This window comes from Taudactylus pleione, unplaced genomic scaffold (genome assembly GCF_031769625.1).
Source record: "Taudactylus pleione unplaced genomic scaffold, aTauple2 ptg000017l, whole genome shotgun sequence".
NCBI lineage: Eukaryota > Metazoa > Chordata > Amphibia > Anura > Myobatrachidae > Taudactylus > Taudactylus pleione.
The window spans coordinates 11,584,394-11,600,477 of NW_028284419.1; the positions used below are offsets into that span (position 1 = coordinate 11,584,394).

The 16,084-nt window shown below is 45.2% G+C and overlaps 1 protein-coding gene across 1 annotated transcript in view; it reads right to left on the minus strand.

Annotated features, from left to right (window-relative positions):
* Nucleotides 1-16,084, minus strand: part of ANKRD45 (ankyrin repeat domain 45) — a 94,821-nt gene that overhangs the window by 47,952 nt on the left and 30,785 nt on the right. Inside the window, exon 3 of the mRNA XM_088482187.1 lies at nucleotides 12,939-13,106. Within this exon, the coding sequence (XP_088338313.1) occupies nucleotides 12,939-13,106 (168 nt within the window). The remainder of the gene's footprint in view (nucleotides 1-12,938; nucleotides 13,107-16,084) is intronic.

Sequence of the window (16,084 nt, forward strand, 5' to 3'; positions counted from 1 at the left end):
GCCACCAGTCTGTATAGCGCTGCTGGTCACGTGGGCCCCTCCCTATGCAAAGCAATATAACTAGAACACCTCAAATTAAAAAAAGTTGGCAGAAGCGATTTCATCGTGGGCGAAGCCAGTGATAAAATGTAAAATAAACATTAAATTCAGACTATTTTACACCACGTTTATAGCAATTAATCTATGACATCATTGAAATGCATTTACTATCTATAATACCACATCCTATTAATCATCTTTTCTCTCATAAGCAATCCGCCCTTGTCACTTCCTGTCTCAATGACACATCATGTTCTATTAATAATGTAAGATCATGAGTGAGTAGTGATACAGAATGGGCTCTTTTACTTAATAACCAAGGAGGAAGCAGCATGTGCACATTGCAAGCAAATTGCATACCACCTTATGTGGTCTATTCATCATGACTTATTTTCTACAAAAGCAGGTGAAAATGAACAATTTCACTTAATTTTGTAGAAATTAAGTTTTGGGGCCATTCATTATAAAGGTAACACAGGAGATATCACAGATATCTCCTGCTTACCTTTCACTGCCGCTGTGGCCTGCTGTCCCCATACACTAGTATCACAGATATCTCCTGCTTACCTTTCTCTCCCGATGTGGCCCGCTGTCCCCATACACTATTATCACAGATATCTCCTGCTTACCTTTCTCTCCCGATGTGGCCCGCTGTCCCCATACACTAGTATCACAGATATCTCCTGCTTACCTTTCTCTGCCGATGTGGCCCGCTGTCCCCATACACTAGTATCACAGATATCTCCTGCTTACCTTTCTCTCCCGATGTGGCCCGCTGTCCCCATACACTAGTATCACAGATATCTCCTGCTTACCTTTCTCTCCCGATGTGGCCCGCTGTCCCCATACACTAGTATCACAGATATCTTCTGCTTACCTTTCACTGCCGCTGTGGCCTGCTGTCCCCATACACTAGTATCACAGATATCTCCTGCTTACCTTTCTCTCCCGATGTGGCCCGCTGTCCCCATACACTAGTATCACAGATATCTCCTGCTTACCTTTCTCTCCCGATGTGGCCCGCTGTCCCCATACACTAGTATCACAGATATATCCTGCTTACCTTTCTCTCCCGATGTGGCTCCACTGACCCCATACACTAGTATCACAGATAATCTCCTGCTTACCTTTCTCTCCCGATATGGCTCCACTGACCCCATACACTATTATCACAGATATCTCCTGCTTACCTTTCTCTCCTGATGTGGCCCGCTGTCCCCATACACTAGTATCACAGATATCTCCTGCTTACCTTTCTCTCCCGATGTGGTCGGCTGTCCCCATACACTAGTATCACAGATAATCTCCTGCTTACCTTTCTCTCCCGATGTGGCCTGCTGTCCCCATACACTAGTATCACAGATATCTCCTGCTTACCTTTCTCTCCCGATGTGGCCCGGTGTCCCCATACACTATTATCACAGATATCTCCTGCTTACCTTTCTCTCCCGATGTGGCCCGTTGTCCCCATACACTAGTATCACAGATAATCTCCTGCTTACCTTTCTCTCCCGATGTGGCCCGTTGTCTCCATACACTAGTATCACAGATAATCTCCTGCTTACCTTTCTCTCCCGATGTGGCCCGCTGTCCCCATACACTAGTATCACAGATATCTCCTGCTTACTTTTCTCTCCCGATGTAGCCCGCTGTCCCCATAGACTAGTATCACAGATAATCTCCTGCTTACCTTTCTCTCCCACTGTGGCCCGCTGTCCCCATAAACTAGTACCACAAATATCTCCTGCTTACCTTTCACTCCCGATGTGGCCTGCTGTCCCCATACACTAGTATCACAGATATATCCTGCTTACCTTTCTCTCCCGATGTGGCCTGCTGTCCTTATACACTAGTATGGGGACCTAAATTTACCAAGCTCCAAAAATACAATATTTTCTACTCTTTCAGCGAGTCTCCCTGACAATCAGGGAGAGTTGGCAAATATGCTTATAGTGTGATACTGTATGGTATAAATAGCTTAAACCAATATACTTGTCATCTTTAGTATGAAACCATATACATGACAGTGAAAATTTGGCATCACAGACAGTGGTTCACAGCACTGAGATTGTGGGTTCGATACCCACTATGGCCCTAACTGTGTGGAGTTTCTATATCCTCCCTGTGCATGCATGGGTTTCCTCCAGGTACTCAATATACTGTTAGGTTAATTGGCTCCCAACAAAAAAAATTAACCCTAGTGTGTATGTATGTGAGCATGTGGAAGGGAATATAGACTGTAAGCTCCACTGGGGCAGGGACTGATGTGAATGGCCAAATATTCTCTTTAAAGTGCTGTGTAATATGTGTGCGCTATATAAATAACTGGTAATAAATAAATAAATAGTATTTATTAAAGCTAAAACATATAAAATATCTTAACAGAAGATAGATAACAATGAATGAAGGTACAAAATAGTTCCAACTAGGCAGGGGTGTTTTAAGAGAGGAGGGGTCCTGTGTGCAGTCTCCGTCTGGGGCACCCTCCTCTCTAGTCGGCACTGCAGCACAGTAGACTCTAGCGCTGTCCCCGAGTTTTACTGTGCACGCGCCATTTTCCCACTTATTTGTGCAGCGCTGCTGCAGCTGACAGGGGACTCTGGAGAGGTAAGTATTGAAGAAATGGGTGCAGGGTGTGCGGTGTGGGCCCCCATGATAGATATGCCAGGGTATTGTCCTTTTTGATTTGGGGTCCAAGGAGATTATGTGTGTCTTTTATGTATTTTCATATACCTGAACCATAATGAAGTTGTACTACGCACTATCTAAGGGACGTTTATTCCTTATTCTCATTTCTATTATCAACTTCAGGCACTAGCAGTATATGTGTTGTTTTGTTATTCCAAATTCCTAAATTGTGACACACTACAAAAGGGAAGTTCATCCCTTATCCCCATCTTACTGTATACCTCTCCACACCCATCACCTCTACTAGCGCCTTTCTGAATAAACCACTGTTCTTGTTAATAACTACGTTTCAGTTCCCAGTGGGTTGAACCAAGGTTGTATTCCTCGGCAGCTGGTCCCCTTTCCCTGAACCGCCAACAGAATATCATGACCTCTCCCATTTTGTGGCTTACAGGGGTAGTTTGTGCATGTCCTACCCTTTTATATTCCACTCAAGATGGCATATGATACAATAGATGATACAATAGAGTGGAAATATTTTGTAGTTACTGGTAAATTTCGGACTGACAATACTAAAACAAACAACCAAGTGCCGCCTCTAGGTACAAGCCTCACGTGCCTAATGGTAAATACACCACTGCCAATACTGCAACCGCTTGATACATAATGGTGGCACAGAGTTGATACTTGTTTTTTTCTCTGTCTGAGCCACTTTTTATAGAGAATAGATTGAGTAAATATATTTTAATTGTGAAATGTATTGTTGCATTCTGCAGTAAAGTATTCAACATTCCCATGATGGGTTTTATAGTTTGTTATTTAAGATACCTTTAAGGTTATATTGTGTACACACTGGGCCTGATTCGCTACCAATCGCTATTGCGATTACACACGCAGATCTTCTGTGAAAATATGCTAATATCTACAATCGCAAAGCCAGCATAGAGAAGCCCACTACTGCTATCTCACATCCGTACGGCCTCGCAGACCTGTGTATACATCGGTACCATCGAGTAACATCGGCCCCTCACGCACAATCACAACAGGTCTGACCTTACTCAGAAATTGCAACTGTTGTTGCACGCAGTAAGTACTCAAGCTGCGTATGCCGTCGCAGTGCCTAATTTATGCGCGTCCATGCAACAGCGTTTAAATGGACAGGCATGCCTGCGTTTCTACAACCACTCCCCCGTCACCACCCCCAAACGCTGTCGTCCCGTCCCTAGATCTGCGATGGCTTTGTTTCAGCGTAGGTAATCGCAGTGAGATCACAATGCCAACTCACACATGTGCACTGTGGTGCATGCGCAGTAGAATCTGCATACACTGTTGCAGTCCGTAATGAATCAGGCCCACTGTTCCAAATATAAGGTATAGGTGAACAGAAATCATTAGAAGTAAAATATATATATATATTATCTTTATATCACTGAATATTTGTCCTCCATATCATTGTTTGTTTGTAGGCCCACGTCTGTGGTTCATGCAAAATGGACAAGGAGGTGAATATGGATGATACTTGTTTCCAGCTTGCAGACACTTCCTCAAGAACGATAGCCCACATAAGACTGGTTCAACATGGAAGTTCCATCAGCTGACAATAACGCATAACCACATTATGACCACACCAGTAAGACTGTCCTCCCATGAAAAAAGAATAGCAATACTCTTTCTTACATGAAACCTCAAAAGAAAATTCAATAATAACATTCATATCATATAGGAAAGAAATAATTTGTTCCTCTAAACAAGCGGTTTTCAGTGGTCCTTATTTAGCGTTCCCACTAAGCTGTTTCAGCGGGATGCCGCACCCTGCCCTATTTCTAAAGGGCAGTAAGCACCCTGCTCTCCGGCGCGGCGACCTGCTGAAACAGCGTGCAGGTTCTGTCCCCTCCTGCGGGCCGCAGTGTCCCGCTGGTGGGGAAAACGGCGGTGCAGCGGTCACCACCAGGGAATGGATGTGCATGCGCCCGGTTCCATTCACAGTGACCACAGTGCTAGGGGGCTGTAAGTGTCCAAGAGTGACGAAAAGGGGCATGGCCCGTAAGTGTCCAAGAGTGACGAAAAGGGGACGCGACATAAAGACACACCCCCTTTTCCTTGACCAAGCCTCCTTATCAGGCGCGCACGCCCTTTCTCTAGGTACGGCGCCCTGCCCGGCGCCAGACCTAGACTGAACACTATTATTGATGCTTAAATTTCTCTTATGTGACTCCTACTGACCTCAATTACCTAAGTATGCATGGGAAAAGAAAATGAAGTCACACACGGCTATTTTAATAAGGCGTCTGGCAGAGCAATACTCCGGCGCCGGCATTTTTGCTCGCACTCTCAAGAGGGTGCGAGCAAAAATGTGCGATAAACCCGTGGTTAGAGCACCCTAGCCAGGAATTTAGACGGCTTTAGATGTTTTACACAGTTAAACCTGGTCTAGAAGGGCGTGAAGGCTGTGATAATTAATGGACACCCAGAACAAATTAACTGCAACACTGGGCGCCCATTAATTATCGCCGCCCACAAAAAAATTGAATCGCCGCTACAGAGAGTTAGTTGTGAAAACTTACTGTACAGAAGACATAGGTAATTTGTGGTTTCTACAATTTCATTAGTAAAAACAAAAAAAGTGCAAATGCTATAAATATTTGTATTTGTATGTATAACCATATATACAGACACACACATATATATATATTTATATATATATATATATATATATATATATATTGTGACACAGTTAGGTTAGGGGGTCCCTCTCCTGGGTAGAGGACTCCTTCCTTACACACACACACACACAGCAGCAGGGAAGCAGCACACCAGTCTGGATGCAAGTACAAGCTGGTCGGCGCCAGTCTTTATTGTACAATGTCAGAAATAACACAAAGAAAACATAAACGTAAATCCTAGCCCTGTCGGGGCACTAACTTCACAGGTAGTTCCCTCACTACCAGAACCTGGCAGGGCCTAATGCCCTCGCCAGCAACAAAGCACAGCACAGTACTCACAGATAGGTTTTCCAAGTGTCTCTGAGCAAACTCCCTGTCTGCTCTCCCAGGTGAGACAATCAGCCCTCAACACACTAGGCTTATATTGGCCACTCTCAGGTGGAAAACCTTAACAAGCCTGTTACCAGGCTAAGAGAACCAAAACCTGGAGTGGCCGTGGGTGGAGCCCTCCCTCTCCTCTCACCCACAACCCCCAGGTCCCAAACCGGGTTTTCAAAAAACCGAAACTCAAGCCTGCTACACTGCAGACTTTCTCCTGGGGATTTAAAACACATAGGACAGGAATCTGGGATAAATGTCCCTCCCACAGACCACTTTACCACTGATCCTATCACATATCCCCCCCCTTTGTTTCGACCTATGGGGCGGAACAACTGAAGCCCCCAAACAATGAACGCGTGACAACGCGTCTGCTTTAAACAACAGGCCCCCTGGCCTGTGTTCCACCGAAAATTTAAAAGTTTGTAACGCCCACTTTATGGCCAACGCCTCCTTCTCCACTGTGGCACCGGGTAGGCATCGAATTGTGAAACACTGTTCAACTTTCGGAAGTCATTGCAGAAACGCACACTCCCGTCGGGCTTTGGAATCAACACAATGTGATTTGACCATTCACTATGTGATACTTCAACAACCCCTAACTCTAGCATATTTTTAATTTCTTTCGACACCGATGCTCTTGGTGCTTCTGGTAACCTATAGGGCTTTAGATTAACTTTAACCCCTGGGTCAGTGATGATGTCACGTTTAACGACCGAGGTTTTCCCAGGTACGTCAGAGAACAGCACCCTATTTCTAACCAGAAACTCCTTGACCTCTCGTTGAATTGCCGACAGGGTTTTTGCCACTGTCACTTCGGGAACTAAGGGCCCTGGACTTACTGGAGGGGCTCGGACGGCCGACAGTACCGTTCTATCTTTCCAGGGCTTTAACAGATTTATATGGTATATCTGTTCCGGCTTTCTTTTCCCCGGCTGGTAAACTTTGTAATTGACCTGTCCCACTCTGTCTAAGATTTCAAAGGGCCCTTGCCATTTAGCCAAAAGTTTATTTTTCACAGTGGGAACCAACACTAACACTCTGTCCCCAGGAGCAAAGCTGCGTAACTGAGCATTGCAGTTGTATACCCTCTGCTGTGCTTGTTGAGCCTGTTTCAGGTGCTCTCTCACTATTGGCACCTCTACAATAGGCAATGGAACTAGTGGACCCTTAAAACGTGGTCTGGGAGCATGATACTGACACTCAGGGCAGGATAAATCCTGACACATTGCCATGTGGGGATAGGACAAAGGACTATCAGGGTCTACGGGTTTACCATCAACTACCTTTACATTCTTCCTGGCTTTTACCAAAGTAGGGTCTTTCAACTGCTCCACGGCAAAGACCTCTCTTCTGACCTCTAAATCAGGCAGACGATCAACTGGCCCAACAACACTTCCCACCTCAATGGGAGGCACATCAGTTGGCGGGCCACCGTCACGCTCCGTATTCTCTAGTTCGCCAATCATAGTAGAAAAAGGGAGTACCTCTGACTCAGAAGAAACTCCCTCCTCCACTACATCGACAACCTTCTCAAATGGATCGGGGTTGTTCACTTCTGGAACAAAACGGCTTTCCCACAACTTCCAGAAGTGAGCAAAGTCTCTCCCCAATATTGCATCGCACATCAGACCATGCACCAAACCCACAGAAACTATAGCCGAACCACATGGTGTCTCGATGTTCACCTCGGCAGTAACATAATATCGAGTATCCCCATGTATGCAGGTCACACCAACAGTTTTCCCTGTTTGCCTCAAGGGGTTCACCAGCTCAGCTTTTATAAGTGTCACCAAGCTACCAGAGTCTAACAGTGCCTCTACTCGGTTGCCATCTACAGTGAGTACACACATTTGCTTATCAGACTCAGCCTGCCGGTCAGCCGTACAGGCTGTCTGTGCAAAGAAAGACCCCCTGCGGTAGACATGAGCAGTATCACATTGCATAGGTTCAGTTGTAAGTGAACAATTAGCGGAAATATGGCCGAAGTCACCACACCGGAAACACTGAATCATATTAATGTCTAGTTGTTTACGGGGCAAGAACCTTCCTGGCCTGGCAGGCCTGTCTCCAAGTTCTACACCCTCAGTCTTAGGTACATCCCACCGCCCAGCACCCTTCTCCCCTGGAACAGTCTTACCAGTGTCTGTGGGAGTTCGCCGGTGCGCCATCGGGGCTTGGTGGGGCATACTCCTCAGCTCCTCAGCCGCCACGTACCTCTCCACTAGCTCGACCAACTGGTCTGCGGTCTTAGGGTCTGCATGGCTCACCCACTTGCGCAGAGTCGCGGGTAATGATCGCAGGTACCGGTCCATCACGACCCTTTCCACGATCTGTGGTCCCGTCAGCGTCTCGGGCTGTAGCCATTTTGAGGACAGATGGACGAGGTCATGCATCTGTGAACGTGGAGGCTTGTCCATATGGAACTCCCAGCGGTGGACCCGTTGGGCACGAACAAAGGTGGTGACTCCCAAGCGAGTTAGGATCTCCTGTTTTAGTTTTTTTATAGTCCTTGGCATCAGCCAGGCATAAGTCGAAATATGCTTTTTGTGGCTCCCCAGACAAAAAAGGTGCCACCAGACTTGCCCACTGCTCCTGGGGCCAACTCTCCCTTTCGGCCGTTCTTTCAAATGCGGCGAGATAGGCCTCCACATCATCGCCCGAAGTCATCTTTTGGAGGAAGTGACTGGCTCGTACGGAGTGAGTGGTGGTGGTGGGAGGACCAGTATTAACATCTCTGGGCCGGGCGACCAGGTGCTGTACCACCTCTCTTATGGCCTGGCTGTTTTCCGCTAAGGCCTGGCGGGTTTCCTCAATGGTGACCTGTTGTTGCCTCTGGGCTATCTCCAAGGCCAACAGTTGCACCCTGGTGGATTCTTGCTGAGCCCTGGTAGATTCCTGCTGAGCCCAGGTAGCTTCCTGCTGAAGTTTGTTCGTCTCCTGCTGAGCTCTGGTAGATTCCTGCTGAGCTCTGGTAGATTCCTGCTGAAGTTTGTTTGTCTCCTGCTGAGCTGCTGTAGCTTGGAGCAAGGCCTTAATAATGTCCTCCATTTTGTCCTGGGGTGTAGGTTGGAAGCTGAACCTTGCCTCTCTGAGCATTGGCTGACGCCTCCTCTATGGGACTCCAAGGACACAGTGTTATTTCCACACTCACCAATTGGGTGTCTGTCCCTTTAATTTTTAAACGGAAAGTTTTCCTCTCGCTGCAACTTCAGTGTGTGTGGTTGCCTGCATTCTCCACCATATTGTGACACAGTTAGGTTAGGGGGTCCCTCTCCTGGGTAGAGGACTCCTTCCTTACACACACACACAGCAGCAGGAAAGCAGCACACCAGTCTGGATGCAAGTACAAGCTGGTCGGCGCCAGTCTTTATTGTACAATGTCAGAAATAACACAAAGAAAACATAAACGTAAATCCTAGCACTAACTTCACAGGTAGTTCCCTCACTACCAGAACCTGGCAGGGCCTAATGCCCTCGCCAGCAACAAAGCACAGCACAGTACTCACAGATAGGTTTTCCAAGTGTCTCTGAGCAAACTCCCTGTCTGCTCTCCCAGGTGAGACAATCAGCCCTCAACACACTAGGCTTATATTGGCCACTCTCAGGTGGAAAACCCTAACAAGCCTGTTACCAGGCTAAGAGAACCAAAACCTGGAGTGGCCGTGGGTGGAGCCCTCCCTCTCCTTTCACCCACAACCCCCAGGTCCCAAACCGGCTTTTCAAAAAACCGAAACTCAAGCCTGCTACACTGCAGACTTTCTCCTGGGGATTTAAAACACATAGGTCAGGAATCTGGGATAGATGTCCCTGCCACAGACCACTTTACCAGTGATCCTATCACAAGATATATATATATATATATACTGTATGTTGATTCTGATATGGATGCAAATTAGCTGTATTTGTCTGATGCCACTGCAGCCAGATTTACTACCTTATGCGAATGTGAGAATCTGTACTGCTAATGTGACTATCTGTACGGTTTCAAGGGGGAAGCTGTGCCACCCACTGTTTTTCCGTCTACACCCACTGACCCATGCTCGGGGCAGGACATCCATCAGACACAGGCTTCCTTTTGCTGTACACGTGACTCAGAGTAGCACGGAAATCTAGCTACATGCCAGGGGCATATCTATAATGGGTGCAGGGTGTGCAGGGAACACAGGCCCCTGGGTCCAGGGGGACCCCGCACCGCACACCTTGCACCCATAATATTACTTACCTCTCCGGAGTCCCACGACGGTGCGAGGGTCCGGCGCTGTAAAACGTCTGGAAAATTGCCATGGCAGCCATTTTTCCGTCGTTTGCGCATGCGCAGTACAGGGAAAATGGCCGCCGTGGCCATTTTCCCAGTGATCTGTGCATACATTATAGACTCTGGGCACATTCTAGTGCCCAGAGTCTATAACTCCGGCACTGGCTGAGCACAGCTCAGTGCGCTGCCGGCCGCCGGGCGGAGAGGAGGGGATCCGTGTCGGAGACTGCACACGGGCCCCCTCCTCTCTAGAAACGCCCTGCTACATGCCCATGACACCCTCATAAGACAGATCTCTTGCATATGACCGTAGCGTTACTGCACATTTGCCATCCTGAAACACCCATGTCACACAAAAAGAGATCCAAACAAGATCTTTTCTACTCAAAGTCCTACGGACATACAGAAAAGTGCGCAAATTCGCTTCTGCGCATGTGCAGTGTGCTAAAACTAGTTATTTGCTGCCCTATAAGCAGCTGCATCCCTCTCCAAATTGGGCTCACAATTTATAAATATTTATTGCAAATATTAACGGGTTTATAGATGCAGCTGCAGTAAAGATATACTCCAGAGGTGGGGCTGCAGAACAGTCCAAAATTCAAATAGGGGAGCCACAGCAACTGCCAGGGAGTCTCAGCCAGTAATGTTTGGCAGTGTTTGGAAGAGAAGTTGGTGTGGCTCCCCTATTTGAATTTGGGCTGCGCTGCGGCTCCACCTCTGAAGCCGCCACTGCTATGGTGTATAAACACATCTGGATTAAAGATATGGAAGTAGGTGATGACTGCCGTATGTTTACTGATATCTATAGCGTTAAAAAAAACCTGCATGCACCCCTCAAATAATAAGCATTAGCTATGTTATGGTATTGGGCTATTTACCACCTGCGCAACAGGAGTACGTGTGGGATCCCTTGTAAAAAGCAGTAACCAGTTTCAGGTTTTGCCAGGCTGGCTGGTCACACAATAACAGGGAGACCCAAAGTGTTGGGTTCCCTTGCAAAAACAAACCAGCTTTGGGCTTCTCTGGTCATAATATAAGTTAGAACTTCAGCCCAGAATTCAGCCCATAGAAACAGTGTTTCCTTATCTCCTCTGGCAGCCATTGACTACTTCACTGCCAAAGAGAAGGTAGCAAAACTCACTAAAGGTGCATACACACTAGACGATATGCTCCCTGAGCGATATCGTGTAGTGTTGTCCCCGGCAGACTGTGCTCAATGTCGTTTATGACATTGAGCACAGCCGCTGAACGATATCATTAACGATATCGTTCAGCGCCGGGCTCTCACCCCCATTCCCTGACATGCAGCAACCTGACGAGATCGTCAGGTTGGCCTGCATGTCAGCCCGATGAACGATGATGACGAACGACCCGCGGGAACGCGCGTCGTCGTCATCGTTCATCTTTTTGGGCTTAAAAATGGACGATAAAGTAGACGACTGAACGATAATGATATCGTTATCGTTCAGTCGTCCACTTTATCGCCCAGTGTGTACGCACCTTTAGATTGCTTTTTAAATACTGTGCTTTAGTGGTGAAATAATTTCTATATATAAATTAGAGATGTGCAAGGACCCCTGTGTTTTGGTTCGAATTCATCATAAGATTTTGGTTTTGGCAAAACCACCCTCAAGTGTTTTGGTGCGCTTTCGGATTTGGTCTTGTATTCCTTAAGAATCGAAAAAAAGATCAATAAAAAAAAGCTAAAATCATGTCATTTGGACCTGTTTACATGCAATCTGAAACCCGAGTTTGGATTTAAAATCCGATTTCCGAACTGACAGCAGACCCAAACCGGGACTCCATTGCACTCGGAACCCCAAAGTGATTCCAAATTGGGACTTGATTCGATTCGGACCCCCTAAGTTCAGATATGTTCGTATTTCAGGAAAACTGAATTGCACGTCTATAAATATATATAAATATATCTACGATCAAGAGAAAGACGTGTCTAATGAACATTTCATAACAAGGGCTATACAGTTAGCCAAAGGTCATTTGTTACAAATGGAAGAAAGGCTTCATCATAGACATGTGTAGTGGTTCTTTACTATGACGGTGGTTAAGCTGTGGTATTATTAACACATGAGGATTGATGGCAAAATCACTATTTCAAAATAAACTGGATATCTTTCCTACAAGATATTATATCTGCAGCTTTAATGACTAGAGAACACATAGAACAGGATTAATACAGAAAATCTATGCAATTACTGTTATCACCAACATAAGGCTGAATTGGTAACTGTAGAGCGATTGTTGTTATGACTTCATCTGAAGCAAAACAATGACAATTTGTGACTTTGTGACCTGTGTCTTATTTATAGCAGACAGAATCTAATTAAACGGCTGTAGCATCTCATTTACAGTTAATGGGATGCTGTCTAGGCAGTGGGGATCCTCGTTGTGGGGCTTGAAAACATTCTCTTTAAGATCTAAATAATGTTTATAATCATGTGTAATGTATGTGAAAGGGTTGCATCAAATTTACTAATTTTCCATATTATTCTAAAAATAAAAATATATATTTGGAACTCATTAAAAATCTAAAAGTTTATGCAAGATTCACCTCTATGTCTTCCAGCCATCTATCATTTCATGCATACCCACTTCTTCTCCAGGCAATTACTGCATTCATATGATGTTCAAATGGAGAATGGGTAACATTCTTAGCAATTAGTACAAGAGATTGTCAACTTAAAGTGAAAACATCTCTGATAAAAAAAATTAAATTTGCATACACATTGAAAATAGGCTGTATATTACACAACCAACACCACCCATATAATACACGAAGCATCAGTGATTTCACCCTCTACAAAATTCTCTTTTGCTCTGAAGAATGAATCATTTGGTGATTGGTAATAATAGGGACTGTGATGATAGGATCCTCACCATTCTGCTACTCATGCAAGATAAAAAGGGTTGTGATGTGCTACATTAATATACGAGAAGGTTGGATAATCACTTACCAGCCCACTGCAGGAAGTCAGCACCCTCTGTCTTGTTGTATCTTAGGGCTATATCATATGCTTTTTCACCACGGAAGTTTAAGAGCAAGATGTCGCCTCCCAACTCTATAAGAGTCTTTAATACCTCCAAATGACCCCATGCTGCAGCACAATGTAATGGCGAATATCCTACAAAAAAATACAACATAACGACTCTCAATAATTTGGCAATGATATGTCAACCATAAAAATAAGTACTGTATGTTTACATATTTTATTGATTGCATATCAATTGGTGAGTACTCTAGTTTACAGGTAGTAGTACTGAATACAGAAATTCCATCCAATGGATTTCCCAGTAATGAATATAGTGATTACTGTAAGTGATGTTAGCACTTGAATCCCTGTTCCAGTGCATTTCTTAAAGAACTTTGATCCATAATTCTGTATATAAATGTAAAAACAACTGTGTACTGCTAGCCATAAAATTGAAATAAAAAGTTATGACATTGTAATAAAAAAAACGTACCGTACATAATTATCATGCCAGTAAGTAGAACTTTAGGCTTTCTTTTTTAGAAAGTTGACACAAAGAGAAAGAATTGTATGATGTTGACTGAGTTTATGCGCTGCAAGTGGAAGAGCAGGTGTACACCTTTTGGGTCATGTCTAATCGCTGCACATACATACTGTATTAAAACTTAAGGATAAGAAACAAGATAAATGACTAGTAGCAAAAATTACAGCAGCCTAAAAGATACAGGTGGAAGATTCACTTTACTTCACTTATACCATATGTTGTATTTTTCTGAAACCGCCATGCATGTAAATAAAAAACATAACATAAAACAGGATAAATTCAGAATCCCGACAGCGGGGATTCCGGCGTTCAGAATGCTGACGTTGGAATCCCGACACTTTTCAAAATACCGGCACTGGCATCCCGACTGAGGGGATCCCAAAGGTAAGTAGTGGGGTTAGGCACTGGGTGAAGGGTTATGGACTAAGGGGAGTGGGTTAGGTTTAGGGTAGGTTAGGTTTAGGCACTGGGGGGGTTAGGTTTAGGCACAAGGGAGGGTTAGGGCTAAGGTTAGGGTTACTTACCTAGAGACGTCGGAATTGTAACCTGGTCGGGATGCGGGCGTTGGGATTCTGACCACCAGGATCATGAGCGTTGGCACCCCGTACCGATCACCATAAAACACATAGGGCCTGATTCAGACCCGCTCACAAGCGGGTCGATGGGCGGGCAGTGCGCACGCCGAGTGTGCGAGCCCTGCAGCGAGTGAGAAATTCACTCGCTCCGGGGCTCGCTACAAACGGGGCGGCTGCTGATGTTGATTGACAGCTCGCCCCGTTTTGTAGGCAGGGTGGGGGGGTGGCTGGACAAACGGAGACGTTCCTGAAGGAACGCCTGCCGTTTGTGGGTGGCCCTACAGTGATGTCAGTAGTGAGCTTCCGGCTCTATTAGAGCCGGAAGCTCACTGTGGCTTGCGGCAGACGAGACCCTACCACAAGGGTCTCGTCGCAATCCCGATGGTCGCGACCATCACCTGGCCGCTCGCTAAATCTGTGGGTGGTCACCCACAGCTTAGCGAGCGGCGAAGAGGACGGGTTTTAAAAAAAAAAAACGGCCGCCCTCATTCAGAGCAAGCGCTCGCTTTTTGCGAGCGGCTCTGAATGAGGTCCATAGTGTAGTAGTTATTAATAAATCCACACCCTGTGTGTTTCAAAAGGAAGCAAATGTACAATAGTTCCCAGCGTAAATTAGTTAGAACAAGCCCTCCAGTTACAAAGCATCTACAAGAATAAAGTATGAACGCATCAAATATCAAAGAGTCCCGAGAGTTTGTCTCCTTGTATGGTTTCTCCTGCAACTGGCGATGTTAAACGGCCTCCACATTTTACGAGTACATGAAGTCCTGACCAACTGCTTTATGCCTTTCAGTTGGTATATTTTCCAAAAGTGACTGTATTCTAGCTTAAATTACCTGCAGTGTCTACACTGTTCTAAACAACATGTGGTTTTCAAACATGCATGTATGCCTATTACACACAACTATTGTGCACCTTTTTATGAAGATATCTATAAATAAGAGGGACCCAAAGTGCATGGTGTTTTTGAAGGACACCTGAACTGTCTGCACCACGTACCATGCAAAAGTGGATATACACTGACAATATTCATCAGAAAACTATTAGAATAGGCTCTGACGCTGTAGTTACAAAAACTAAATAAACATGAACTTTACAATATTTTCTTAATGCTGCATGTGTTTTGTATTTCACAAATTCCAAACTAAAACCAGCGTTAAAGTAAAATGAGAGTATGAGAGTATATAAGTGTGCTATGATTCCTCACCTACTGATTGGCCAGATATATGCAGAAGATAGCAGATACAGTGTAGCCGCGCTAAATGAAAAGCAGCTCTATATGAAATAAATAACTTGATAAAAAATTATAAGAGCGCTACTGATGTAATAAAACCAATAAAATAAACCAAGCAAGGAAAAAAGGAGAGAGAAGAAAAGAAAAAAGTTTGACAAACACCATAGATGATTTATAGCTCTTTTGAGATAATTCAATGGAGACCTACTAGGATAAATTCCAAAAGGTGTACAAGGGATCACATACTGACTTTCCCTACCTCTATCCTGGAATGGAAGTGGCAGTAAAGTCCCATTGGTCTTGTCCCGGTGATGATGCGATCCCTGCCGATGGTACTGAGATGTTAATCTCCGCGCTCCATCCCGCTGCTGCCTCCTGGTGGTAAAGCGTCTCTCACGGCTTGCAGCTGTGGGTTGTTTACAGCGTTCTATCCCGGCGTGACCGGCCCAGCCTTGCGGAGGGTGATGATGTACTTGGTGGGTGCCGCGGGTGACGGTGTGGATGCGGGGAGTTCCGCTAGGTGTGCAGAATGTCTTGGTGGTCTCCACTGATAGCCTCCAACGCGTTTCATGCGATAAACGCACTTTATCAAGGATGGCTTGATGTCCTAAAAAGTGCTCCTTTTATAGGAGAAAAACTTTATTGTTTACACTTAAAAAACAGAAGTTCAAATCCGGAAGGGACTAAAAATAGCGGTAACCGCATGTGAAACAAAGCCATCTTGGATCTATATCTTAGATGGACATTTGTTATCAAGAGGTGTGTCAAAAGGAAAAAT